The sequence below is a fragment of the Hemitrygon akajei genome, chromosome 1 (genome assembly GCF_048418815.1).
Source record: "Hemitrygon akajei chromosome 1, sHemAka1.3, whole genome shotgun sequence".
Taxonomy (NCBI): domain Eukaryota; kingdom Metazoa; phylum Chordata; class Chondrichthyes; order Myliobatiformes; family Dasyatidae; genus Hemitrygon; species Hemitrygon akajei.
The window spans coordinates 125,219,901-125,233,163 of record NC_133124.1 but is presented as its reverse complement, the minus strand read 5'-3'; the positions used below and the strand labels follow the sequence as shown (position 1 = coordinate 125,233,163).

Genomic DNA, 13,263 nt, shown 5'->3' with positions numbered 1-13,263 from the left:
GTAGTGCTGATGCTGTAAGTGCAGATGAAAGCAGTCTTTCGTTATTATACCACACGAGGCATTTCCCTTTGCTACAAACACGCAGCACCACCAGGTTCAAAGAGAGCACTGGATCACAGGACTGTTCAAAAATGCCAGGAATTGATCAAAAGAAGTTGTTGGTTATTGATGCTTTAAGGGGCTAAGAATAGATAGTCCATCAGTCGAGTACTATGCCAGCATACACTGGATGAGCTCCTCCATCGGTAACCATTATGAACTAATACATAGTTTTACAGTAATGTAGTAATATTGGTAATGTTCTCATTTGTTCTGTATTTCATTTAAATGCATTTTTTGTTACTCAGTAAAATGGTAGTTTGTCTTTTTTAACAAAAAACACAAAAACTCAGCAGGCCAGGCAGCATCTATGGAAAAGATTTCAACATTTCAGGCCGAGACCCTTCATCAGAACTGAACTGAGTTATTTTCCACAGATACTGCCCGGCCTGCCGAGTTCCTCCAGCATTTTGTGTGTTGCTTGGATTTCCAGCATCTGCAGATTTTCTCTTGTTTGTGGTTTGTCTTTTTTATACCTTTTTTAATATTTCCATGAAACTTTGGATAATTAGGGCAGCTCTTTAATTGGGCCAAAACATATCGGTCCCAATTTGTCCCAATTAATGGGCAACCACACCTGTTGCATCTAAATGAGGAGGGGTAGTAGGTTCATGGGGGAGTTAGAAGCTGGGATGTGATAAGTGGAAATGTTAAAGGACTGAAGATGATGGAATTTGATTGTAGAAGAAGGTGGAGCGTGGTCTCAAGGGAGGGAGGAAGGAGAGGTGGCACAGCTGGAGGGAATAATACGGGAGAGGTAGGAGTGTGTGAGTGACAGGAAGATGGAGGGGATGGTTGCATGTTTAGTGCATGGAAAATACTCATTTTAGGACTATAGCAGGAAATCAGTGGAGCATTAAACAACACAATTATATTGTGAAGATCTGTATCTTTACTTTCTGCATGTGAATAATACACTCTGAAATCTGACCTTTACGTCAGTTGTCAGGCATCTCTTTACTTCCCTTCTCCCCTTTTATCTGTCAACATACTGTACATTCAAAGTCAAAGTCAAAGCAAATATATTATCAAAGTACATATATGTCATCATACACAAAGTTGAGATTCATTTTCTTGCAGGCATTTATAGGAAAATAAAGAAATACAATAGAATTTATGAAAAACCATACATAAACAAAGACTGACAACCAAAGTGTAAAAGAAGACAAAATGTACAAAAAAAATTAATAGTGAGCACATGAGTTGAAGAGTCCTTGAAAGTGAGTCTATAGCTTGTGAAATCAGTACAGAGTTGTGGTGAGTGAAGTTATCCACGTTGATTCAAGAGCCTGATGGTTAAAGGGTGATTAACTGTTCCTGAACCTGGTGGTTTGGAACTAAGGCTCCTGTACCTCCTGACCCATGGTGGTAGCGAGAAGAGAGCCTGGCCTGGAAAGTTGTTGGGGGGGGGGGGTCTGCTTCTTGAGGCACCCTTTGTAAATGTGTTCAAAGGTGGGGAGGGATTTGCCCGTGATGGAGTGCACTCATTCTACCACTTCCTGTAGACAATTCCATTCCTGGGCATTGGTGTTTCCATACCAGGCTGTGTGCAGCTGGTTAGGACATGCTCCACTATGCACCCGTAGAAGTTTGTCAAAGTTTTAGTGACATGCTAAATCTTTGCAAACTTCTAAGAAAGTGGAGGTGTTGTCCTGCCTGCTTTGTGATGGCACTTCTGTAATGGTCCCAGGACAGATTCTCCAATATGATAACACCAAGGAATTTAAAGTTACTGACCCTCTCCACCCCCAGTCCCCCATTGTGGACTGGCTCATGGACCTCCAGTTTTTTCTGCCTGAAGTTGATGATCGGCTCTTTGGTTTGGCTGACATTCAGTGAGAGATTGTTGTTGTGGCATCATTCAACCAGATTTTCAATCTCCCTCCTATATGCCGATTTGTCACCACCTTTGATTCGGCCAACAACAATGGTGCCATCAGCAAAGTTAAATATGGCGTTGGAGCTGTACTTAGCCACATAATCAAATGAATAAAATGAATAGAGCAGGGGACTAAGCAAACAGCCTTGTGGTGCACCTGTGCTGAGGGTGATTGTGGAGGAGATGTTGTTGCCAACTCGAACTGACCGGTGTCTGCACATGAGGAAATTGAGTATCCAGTTGCAAAGCTCTCTTTTTCAGCATCTGGAACATCTGCTTTTAGTTGGTGGGATAGGGCATTTGAGGGATCGTTTCTATACCATTACACTGGGCCAGATATGAATTGCGTTTTGCAGTAACAATGCTTTAATGTAACACTTTTCTCATTACTACCATCGAGGATGAGATACAGGAGTCTGAAGATGTACACTCAACATTTTAGGAACAGCTTCTTCCCTCTGCCATCAGGTTTCTGAAAGATCAATGAACCAATAAACCACTAACCTCACACTGCACTACTTACTTAATTATTTTACATATTTTTACTGTAACTTATCATACGTTTTTATGTATTCCACTGTACTGCTGTGCGAAACATCAAGTTTCACGACGTATGTCAGTGATAATAAACCCAATTCTGATTTGAATTCTGATTCTGAACTATACAGGAGATCTCAGCTCTTTGGCCAAAATTCCATAGTTTGATAGTGAGATTCTGTCACCAACATCCATGAAGGACTCAAATTTGCAACAACAATGGTGTTCAGGGTGTCTTTCTTGAGAAGAGGGTATGGCAATGGTTTGTTAAAAGAAGGGCACGGTGCCCAAGTAGAATAACTCAGCTAGCATGGAGGCCAGGAAGGTCATCAGAGTGATAAACAATTTAGAAGCAAAGGATCAATTGCACAGGAAGCAGTTCTTATGGATGACATAAGTTGGATGAGACCAGAACTGGAGATCACGGGTTAAGGATGAAAGGTGAAATATTTAAGGAGGATAAGAGGGTGGTGAGAGTGTGGAACGATGCTGCCAGTGGAAGTGGTGGGCGTGGGCCCATAGAGTATTAGAGCACAGAAATAGACCGCTTGTTCCATCTAGTTCATGCTGAACTATTACCCTGTCTAACCCATTGACCTACCCCTCTGAGCCATGCACCTATCCAAATTTCTCTTAAATGTCAAAATCTGGTTTGATCTCAACATTTAAGAAAAATTTGGGTAAGTACATTGCTCGGAGAGGTATGTAAGGCTACGGTCTAGGTGCAGATTGATGTAACTAAGCAGAGTAACCTTTCAGCATGTACTAGATGGGCTGAAGGGCCTGGTTCTGTGCTATGTTGCTCTATGACTCAAAGACTGAAAAGAAACTAGAGAAAGAAAGAGATTTGGAAGAAGCAAAAGAGTTCCAAAATGAGACTCATTTGGTGTTAAGCTGGAGGCGAGGTTTATTCAAGTACCAGGTGAGGGTACTTTGTACATATTTTTAGGGGATGTGAGTAGAAGTTGCAGAGAAGAGGAATTTAGAAAAATGGTTGGCACTGGAGGGAAAAATAACAGGGTTATATTTATCTTCCAGGATAATCCTGGAGAAGTGGGTTGTTTTGACAAAGATTGACTTCATTCACCATATATATTTCCATGTATATAGGAATTTACTGTGGGTGTGTTTATTAGAGCACAATGTGTAAAAAAAAACCAATATTCAACAATCATAAAGAATATAGAATTATATAAACATAAAGTTAGGTAAAATAATGAATATGGAATAAAATGTGCATAAATACAAAAATATCAACATGTATTAATGATGTAAGTAGCATTATAAAAAGAGGTTTACACTGCATGCAGTTACAAGGGTAACAGAGGGGGTGGGGGAGGCTAACTAGAATGGTTGATCAGATTAGTGCCTGGGGAGGAAACTTTTTAGATGGCGTAAAGATTTTGTTATAATAGCCCTATAGTGCTTTCCAGAAGGGAGCTTATCAAAAAGGCAGTTTGCTGGGTGGGTAGTGTCCGCAGTGATTACTCTTTGTCCAGGACACGTACAAACCCTGCAGTGATGGTAGACTGCAGACAGTTAACCTTTTTTGCTGACCTGACAGTTTGCTGTAATTTTTATATATTGTGGGAGGGTGCTGCACCAAACCAGACAGTAATGTCCGATGTGAGGATGCTCTCTATGATGACAGTGTAGAATTGCACCAGTGTGTTCTGGAGAAGATGGAAAGCAGGTGGTATCATTCAACTCATTTGGGTGATGAATTAGTAAAACAATTTTAGGTCATGGACCCAATTTCAGTGAGGCAATAATTTGCTTCTGTCTTACTCCAGTTCAATATTGGGGATGCTTCTTCTTAAAGTAAAAATTGGGTAAAATTCCAGCTGCCCATTCCACAATATTAACTGAGGAACAATATGGATGAATTCCTTTTACCAGAATTTTTCATTCTGAAAGTAAATCACTTGGTCATGGACCTAATATCTATTAGCAGAATTGTGTGGTGTACACATTAGCTATACTGTTTGCTGATCACAGAGCATAAGTATTATATAACTGCAACATCACTGAGGTTGATACATACAAGATGGTTTTTGTGCCTCGATCAAACAGTTTTCCAGTGTGATCTTTAGTTCCCTAGACAGAGTGTTCACAAGGTATATCAGTGCTAGTTGTTGCCAATTCAAATCCTAATCGTCATCATAAAATCTAACTGGTATGACAATTGTCAAAAAGGATTAGAGCTATTGAGCTATCATTAGATCTAGGAAAAGTTTAATAAAAGAGTAAGGGATAGATCACTGGCAAACATACTTCTTGGTGCAATGGTATCAGGTCTACAGCCAGGCTTTTCTCTTCCACCTCCATAGCCCAGGGGCGATACGTAGAATCTATATGTGGCATGCCAGATCTAGAGCTGCATTCTAGTTGAGACAGTAGTTTTGCAATCCTGTAAATGGCAACAGAAACAAAACCATAATACTTACAAGACAGAGACATTATTTTTTCCCCTTTTTGTTCAAAGTTCAAAACAAATATACTTATCAAAATATGTACAGTATATGTCACCATATACTACTCTGAGATTCATTTTCTTGCAGGCATCCATGGTAAAACAAAGAAATACAATTGAATTGCAATAGAAACCAGACACAAAGACTGACAAGCAAGCAATCTGCAAAAGATGACAAACCGTGCAAACACCAAACAATATTGACTATATAAAGGAGATGTTTATAAATCAGAGCCTAATTCATCACATTTCTAACAGTTTGACAGAGGCACTCCAGGGAGCTTTATTTGATGGAGCTCAACACGTTGGACATTGACGCTGTGATAAGCAATCAAGCATTGCAATCATGATCCTCATAGCTCTCGTGCCCACAGCAGGACCTAACAAAGGGTCTCGGCCCAAAGCGTCCACTCTTTATTCCTCTCCACAGATGCTGATTGATCTGAAGCTTACAGCCTTCGGCAAACACCGCTTTCATTCAGAACATTTACCTGTACTCAAAGTAACAGTCACTCCGAAGGAACGCTGGAAGCCTCTCAGATTTCATCCAAGCCATACCTTGCTCGTGATCGAGGCACTAAAATTAACAACAAAATCTATCAATCTGATGTCCTTTGAAAAGAGACAAATAACGAGGTCTGAAAGAATTATTAATTATTGTCCTGTATCAAGTCCCGGTCCTTCCGAGTATTATCAAATTTTTAAATTTCATCTTTTGGTTTAAATCCATTTAAGACCATACCACTGTCTACATCCGAAGCTTCCTTCAATATTAGAATACTCCTTCAACGTGGTGTTCTGAATCATCTCTTATGCATTGTAATAAGAGTCGTAGAGCAAAAAATAGGCCCTTTGACCCATGCTGAACTATTATTCTGCCTGTTCCTGTTGATCTGTAGCCTGAACCATAGCCCTCCAGATCCCTCCCATCAGTGAACTTCTCATTGTGCTCTTAATCACTTAGATCATTTAGGACATTGTTATTTTACTTAAGGACCCTAAAACCTTTTTCAAAATATACTTTCTGTATCTCATGTTAACATAAAATTTCCTGTAATCCTATATTTTGCTGGTGATGCCTAGCAGATTTTCTGGACTCTACTGGATGTTATTTCTAATAATATTCCAACACCCTTTTAATTCACTTCTTTTTAGTATTATAATAATTTTTCCAGTGGACAGAGTTGAAAGGGAGTGCAAGAACCAGGCCCCAGTCAGTGGGAAGGAGTGCAGGACTGAAGCCCTAGTTCAAAGATTCACAGTACATTTATTATCAAAGTACTTATGCCGTATGTAACTCTGAGATTCGTCTTCCCGCAGACAGCCATGAAACAAAGAAAACCATGGAACCCATTCAAAGAAAACATCAAACACCCAACATGCAAAAAAGAGAACAAATAGCATGAATGGATGACCCTTTAGAACAGAGGTAAGGAGGATTTTTCTTAGCCAGAGAGTAGTAAATGTGTGGAATGCTCTGCCACAGACTGCAGTAGAAGCCAAGTCCATGCATATATTTAAAGCAGAAGTTGTTCATTCCCTGATTGCTCGGGGCATCAAAAGATATGGCAAGAAGGCAGGTGTATGGGGTTGAGTGGGATCTGGGAGCTGCCATGATGGAATGACAGAGCAGACTCGATATGCTGAATGGTCTAATTCTGCTCCTATATCATATGGCAAAAAAATGAGTGGAAACCCCACATAATATAAAACATCAAACCATAGAGTCATTGAAGCAATCTAGAAATGTTCTGCTTAGTGCAGTTCAATTTGGTGCTGTGTCGTTCATTGACTGCAGACTGCACAGCCAGTCTGCCCTGATCACCATTGCACAAAATAGCAATTTTAAAAAAGTAACCAGAAACACGTACAACGTATTGACTGACTTACCTGATCCACAACATGTTTTTTCCCCAGTCACTTTGATGGAAGGGAAACTCCATGGTACTAACAATAAATGGCCAATGAGCTCTTCCTAGCTTTAAGCTTTCACAGACACCAAGTTTGATTGTATATAACTGCAAACTGATTCCAATTTCCAGTGAAGGGTTCACCCAAGATGTGTGCCTTTTTTTCTTTAAAAAGTCACATTTACAGCAATTTCAAATTTCACATGGAAATTTTTGATATATGTTATCTTATTTATATATTTGATATTATTTTTCTTAATCTTAATTATATTAATTAATCTCAATTCACGAAATTGAACATACAATAAATGTAATGAAACTATTCATTATATACCTACCATTACAATGTATGTATCATCAAATTTGACATCCAGATTGGTGACACTTTGTTTGGGCTGAGAATATTTTCTTTTAGACTTGATCGTCACATTATAGATGGAGTCCACAGGCGAAAGGGCTTGCACCAGACTTTTTAAATGTTTCCGAAGGTTTTTCTTGGCATTGTCAACAATCTCAAATGTCCCGGTAGCCTTATTAAACCAAATTGGCATTGGAAAATTCTGTGAAGCAAGTAAGTGGTTTCAGGTTTTATGCACAGGAAGAAATTATTTTTCGCCAGCAGGCTTGCCAACTCAGCAGAATCTAGAAATTAACAATGTTTCACTTCAACGTTCAAAGTTTAAAGTAGATTTATTATCAATGTAGGTATACGTCACCATATACTACCTTGAGATTCATTTGCTTGCAGGCATTCACAGTAGAACAAAAAAATAGAATAAAATCACTGCAAAAATACACACAATCAAACACAACTAATGTGTAAAGGACGAACTGCAAATAATATAAATAAATACATAAATATATAAATAAATATAAATAAATAGATAGACAGACAATGCTGAGAACATAAGTTGAGAGGTCTTTGAAAGCCAGCCCATAGGTTGTGGAATCAGTTCAGAGTTGAGGTGAGTGAAGTCATATATGCTGTATTGGATAATTTCACTTACTTCAAATTCTAGATTCCATCTCATGCTGGATTTTCTTCTGGACACACTTCAGGCCTTGGAGATCAACACTGGTTAGCAGAGAAAGTGGTGCTGGGGCAAAATATCCATTATTTAAAGGTCCAGCAGACTTAAGGGGCTGAATGGCCTACTCTTGCTTCTACTTCTTATGCATTTGCCATGCCATCTTTTTGCTTAAGACAACTGCACTGCTCCAAAGAGCGCTATATGAGGTCTTTCTTACCCTCAGCCATGAGTCTTTATAATGAGTCAACCTTTGGCTGGGGAAGTGATGACCACCCCCCTCCTGTTAGACTGTTTGAGGTAACTTATTTTTTATTCTTTCTTACTTCTCTTCTAATATTTCTATATCTGTGCACTTGTAATGCTACTGTGACACGGTAATTTCCTTTGGGATCAATAAAGTATCGATCGATATATCTACATATCTTTTCTATGAACAGATTTAGGGAATTAAAGCTTCCATACCAGCCTACGATGCAACCAGTCAAAATCCTGTTCATCGTACCTCTACAGAAATTTGCAGAAGGCTTTTTGGTGACATACCAAATCTCCTCAAACTCCTTTTCCCCGGGTGGAAATAGCTAGTAAAAGAGGGCGTAATTTCGAAGTGTTTGGAAGGACATATAGGGGGACGTCAAAGATAGTTTTGTTTTACACAGAGAGTGATGGGTCTGTGGAATGAACATACGTTGGGGATATTTAAGAAAAGAATGAGGAGAACCCAGTGAAATGAATAGGCCTCCTACTGGCAGAGGGCTCTCTCTGTTTTGAGTGTGCAAGTTTTAGTCTTGACGGGCCTGCTTTGTAACTCCCACACTGTAAGCTGCTGAGCATGCACCATTACTAACGTGACTCAGTAAAAACATTTAATAATATTACTCTGTTGTCATTCTTGCACTGGGCATATCTAACAGGCACATGGCTGAAAGAAAAATGGAGGACTATGTAGGAGAGAAGGGTTAGAATGATCTTGAAGTAGATTAAAAAGTTAGCACAACATTGTGGGCCAAAGGGCCTGCACTGTTCTATGAAACTTAAACTATACCAAGTGTAATTAAAATACCAAATTCATCTAACTTCTATTTCTACAGTTTACATCACAAAGGTCAGCCTTTCAGGGAATAGTTTTTATCCCCACAGTAGATATACAATAGAATTGGAATCCTTCTAATTGAGGAAAAGAACTTATAGTGAAATTAAATGATATTCTGTAGTACTGTTGTCACCACAATGTGCCACTTATGTAAACTTGTTGACTAGTAATTACACTCTGTGACCACTTTATTAGGTAGTGACACACCTGCTCGTTAATGCAAATAATCTAATCAGCCAATCATCTGGCAGCTACTCAATGCACAAAAGCATGCAGACATGGTCAAGAGGTTCAGTTGTTGTTCAGACCAAACATCAGAATGGGGAAGAAATGTGATCTAAGTGACTTTGACCATGGAATGATTGTTGGTGCCAGATGGGGTGGTTTGAGTTTCTCCAGGGATTTTCATACACAGAAGTCTCTAGAGTTTACAGAGAATGGTGCAATAAACGGAAAACATCTAGGGAACAGTGTTCCTATGAGCAAGAACGCTCTGTAATGAGAAGTCATTGAAGAATTGCCAGACAGGTTCAAGCTGACAGGAAAGCAACAGAAGCTCAGATAATCATGTGTTACAATATGGTGGGAAGAAGAGCCTCTCTGAATGCACAACACTTCAAACCTTGCAGTGAATGGGCTGCAGCAGCAAAAGACCACTCCTGTATCTAATAAAGTGGCCACTGAGTGCATCAAATAACCGTAAGATAATATACTTTTTGACTGATGGTGCTGAAGAAAAAGGAACCAGCTGTGCAAACTTCAATGTTGTCTGTGATCATGCCTGTGATGTTCTCAGCTGTGTCACTATTTTTTGTAGGCTTTTTTGTTCTTGAACATCAATGCCCAGGCATGGAAGAGCCTACAAAAAGTGATGGACACAGCTCAGTCCATCACATGAAAAGCTTTCTCCACCAGTGAGCTCATCTGCACATCTACAAGGAGAGCTGGCACAGGAAAACAGCAGCCATTACCAAGGACCCACACCATTCATGCCATGCTCTCTTCTCACTTCTACCACTGGGCAGGAGGTACAGGAGCCACAGGTAACACAGCACCAGGTTTAGGAAGTTAGTACCCTACAAACATCGGGCTCCTGAACCAGCACCAATAACTTCAACTCTGAACTGATTCTACGACCTATGGACTCACTTTCAAGGACTCTACAGCTTATGTTCTTAATATTATTTATTGATTTATTTGCACAGATTGCCTCTTTCGCACATTGGTTGCTTGCCCTTTGTTGTGTGTAGTTCTTAAAAAAAAACTTTTTTTTTACAGTGAATGCCAGGAAGAAAGTGAATCTCAAGGTTGTATATGGTGACATATATGTGCTTTGATAATAAATTTTATTTTAAACTTTCATCTTTGAATGTCACAATAAAAGCAGCACTTTAAAAGTACTTTGCAGCAACCTGGCAGGAATGTGGAAGATGGTAGCCGTCTATATGCGCCCAGTGTTACCTGGTGTGGTTGACTTTTGGTTGTCATTTGAAGTGGTCCAACAAGCCAATTGTAACAAATCGATTCCAGTGGAAAGGACTAGAAAATTAACACTGACCTCATCGGCAATGATTCATATCCCTAAGCTAAATTTGAAAAGTTATTCTTATTTTAGGTATTTAAATCTATTTGAATATTTATTTTCAGGTTTCTGATAAATTCTGAAGCGTTTCACGTCAAGGTACCTCAGGTAGAGTTTCAGTGATAGACCAACGGGGGCTTAAACCAACCACTTATATACCTTGCTGGAGCATCTCAGGTGCAGAGAGTCAGTTTGCTTGCTTCTCCACATTCGGAAAAGGCAGGTGAATACCATGGATACATGGGCAATAGCAAGCCATCCACATTGGACAAAAACTACTTCACTCCAAGGACAGAGATGCTCATTTTCAGTCCTATATTCACTATAAGCACTCGGCAAAGAGCTCCTCTTCTACAAATCTCTTTCCAAGCCTGCTATTAATTTGAAGACCTTTTTGTGTTTATTTGTGGAATGCCACTCGCCATAGTTTCAGAATGCCCGTAGTGCTGTTATAATTAATAAACCACTTACCAGCAAATCAAGAAATATATTGAAATAATCCACGAGTAGGTCATCAGTTAGTAAAAAGTCTTCCTGAAAGAAGAAAGGAAACAGGAATAGTAAACACAAAAGATTCTGCAGATGTTGGAGATCTTAAGCAACACATGCTGAAGGAACTCAGTAGGTCAGGCAGCATCTATGGAGACGAATAAACAGTCAGAGTTTTTTTTTTAACTCTCTTCATCTCCTTTCCTGTTTTCTTTAGTTATGGGAAATAGTGGTTTTGCAGCTTAAAAAGCACATCTATCTCATGCTAAATGTTCCTAACCCAAATTCAAAAAAACTGGGTCAATGTGCCATTTTCATTGACAATTCTGCACATCTCATTACCATCATAAATCAGGGCAATATTCAAAATTAAATGTAAATCTTTTCTGGAAGATACATTGTTTTTAATCAGTGACATTTCTTTGGATATAAAGCAAGCATATGATCATAGATTCTTATTAAACACAGAAGACACCAATTTAGTTCACTGTGCTATACCAGCTCCTTTAATTACCTATTCAATTAGTTCCACATTCCCAATTTTAACCAATTGCTCTGCAAACATGTTTTTTACTTTTAGAATTTCAGCTAATGAATGTTAGATTGCTTTAATATGTAACGTAGGGGCCATTGAAGGATCCTATCCCGGAACATCCTTTCTTGTCTCTTTACCCCTCATATCCTGCCTATCCTCTAGAATCAACATCCTATGCAGCCCAAACTCTCTACCTACCTCTCCTTCTTTAAGGCCAACATGATTTTTTCCATCATCCATGTGCATATCTAAGAGTATCTTAAATAATGTAGATACCTCACCCCCACCCCAGGCAGAATGTTTTATGCACTCACCATTCTCTGTGTAAAATACTTTCATCTGACATCCACCCCTTCCCCCTTATATCTTCCTCCAATCACCGTAAATTATGGCCCCTCATATCAGCCATTTCCATCCTGGGAAAGTCTCTGGCTGTCTACTCAATCTATGGCTCTTATCATCTTGTACATGTTGGCATGGTGGCGTAGTGGTTAGCACAGCACTATACAGTTCAGGCCACCCGGGTACAGATTACGTTGCTGCCTGTAAGGAGTTTGTATGTTTTTCCCATGACCTCCAGGTGTTCCAGTTTCCTCCCACAGTCCAAAGACCAGTTGGTAGGTTAATTGGTCATTGTAAATTGATTAGGCTAGGGTTAAATCAGGGGTTAGCTGGGCACCGTGGCTCGAAGTGCCACAAGAGCCTATTCAGTGCTGTATCTCAATTTTTAAAAAAGTCACCTCTTTTTGTCCTTTTTGCTAAACATCATTTGCCTTGGGCGGCCTATTTATTTTTTCACTGCACTTCTACAATGTTTGGAATGCTCCATAAATCTAAGAAAGCAACTTCCAAACAGATTGAACCATTTACCCTGTATATCTCCATCTTTGTCTTGACAAGCATTTTCATGCCGTGTAGTTTTATTTTACACTGAATAGTATAAAACTTCCACAAAGTACTTAACAAGAAAGGAATGAGTTTTACAATGAAAGTATTTTGCTACAGTAACTCTAGTGGAAAGAAACAAATTATTTTGATGGTCTCTTTATAGGTCCAGGGGTCCTTCTAGGGCAGGGGTTCCCAACCTGGGGTCCAAGGCATAAGAAAGGTTGGGAACCCCAGCCCTAGGGACAAATTCAAAGGATGTACAATTCTATACTGCCATCATATTAGTTTAATACATTAGTATTATTTTAATATAGTAGTTTTGCGATTATGTTAGTTTCTTTGTGTGGGGGGAGATTGGGGATTTGGGGTCTGATGTTCTTGTTGGTGTTTTTCTGGGTGGGCGATCAGTTAGTTTTTTTGTGTGTAAGAGAGGGGGCTGGAGGTTTGATGTCATTGTCGCTGTTTTTTCTCCTTGTGGGCTATATGTTAGATTTTATTGTGAGGAAGGGGGTTGGGGGTTTGAAGTTTGATTTTCTGGCTGCCATCTTCATACCATCTTAAAAGTTTTTGGCTGCAGATAGTTAATCTGATTAACCATTCTAGTTAGCCCCCCCACCCCCTCTATTATCCCCATCACTAAATTTCACTGTAAACACCTTAAATCACTTATTTATAATGCTGTTTACATTGTAAATACATGTTGTTGTTTATGTACTTATGCACATTTTATTCCACATCTGTACTTCTGCT

At 39.3% G+C, this 13,263-nt stretch overlaps 1 protein-coding gene across 1 annotated transcript in view; it reads right to left on the bottom strand.

Moving 5' to 3' along the window:
* LOC140715396 (regulator of G-protein signaling 22-like) overlaps positions 1-13,263 on the bottom strand; it is a 70,285-nt gene that overhangs the window by 41,721 nt on the left and 15,301 nt on the right. The window contains exons 3-6 of the mRNA XM_073027942.1: positions 11,073-11,135; positions 7,237-7,458; positions 5,480-5,565; positions 4,790-4,925 (exon numbers count right to left, since the gene is read on the bottom strand). Coding sequence (XP_072884043.1) covers positions 4,790-4,925; positions 5,480-5,565; positions 7,237-7,458; positions 11,073-11,135 — 507 coding nt within the window. The remainder of the gene's footprint in view (positions 1-4,789; positions 4,926-5,479; positions 5,566-7,236; positions 7,459-11,072; positions 11,136-13,263) is intronic.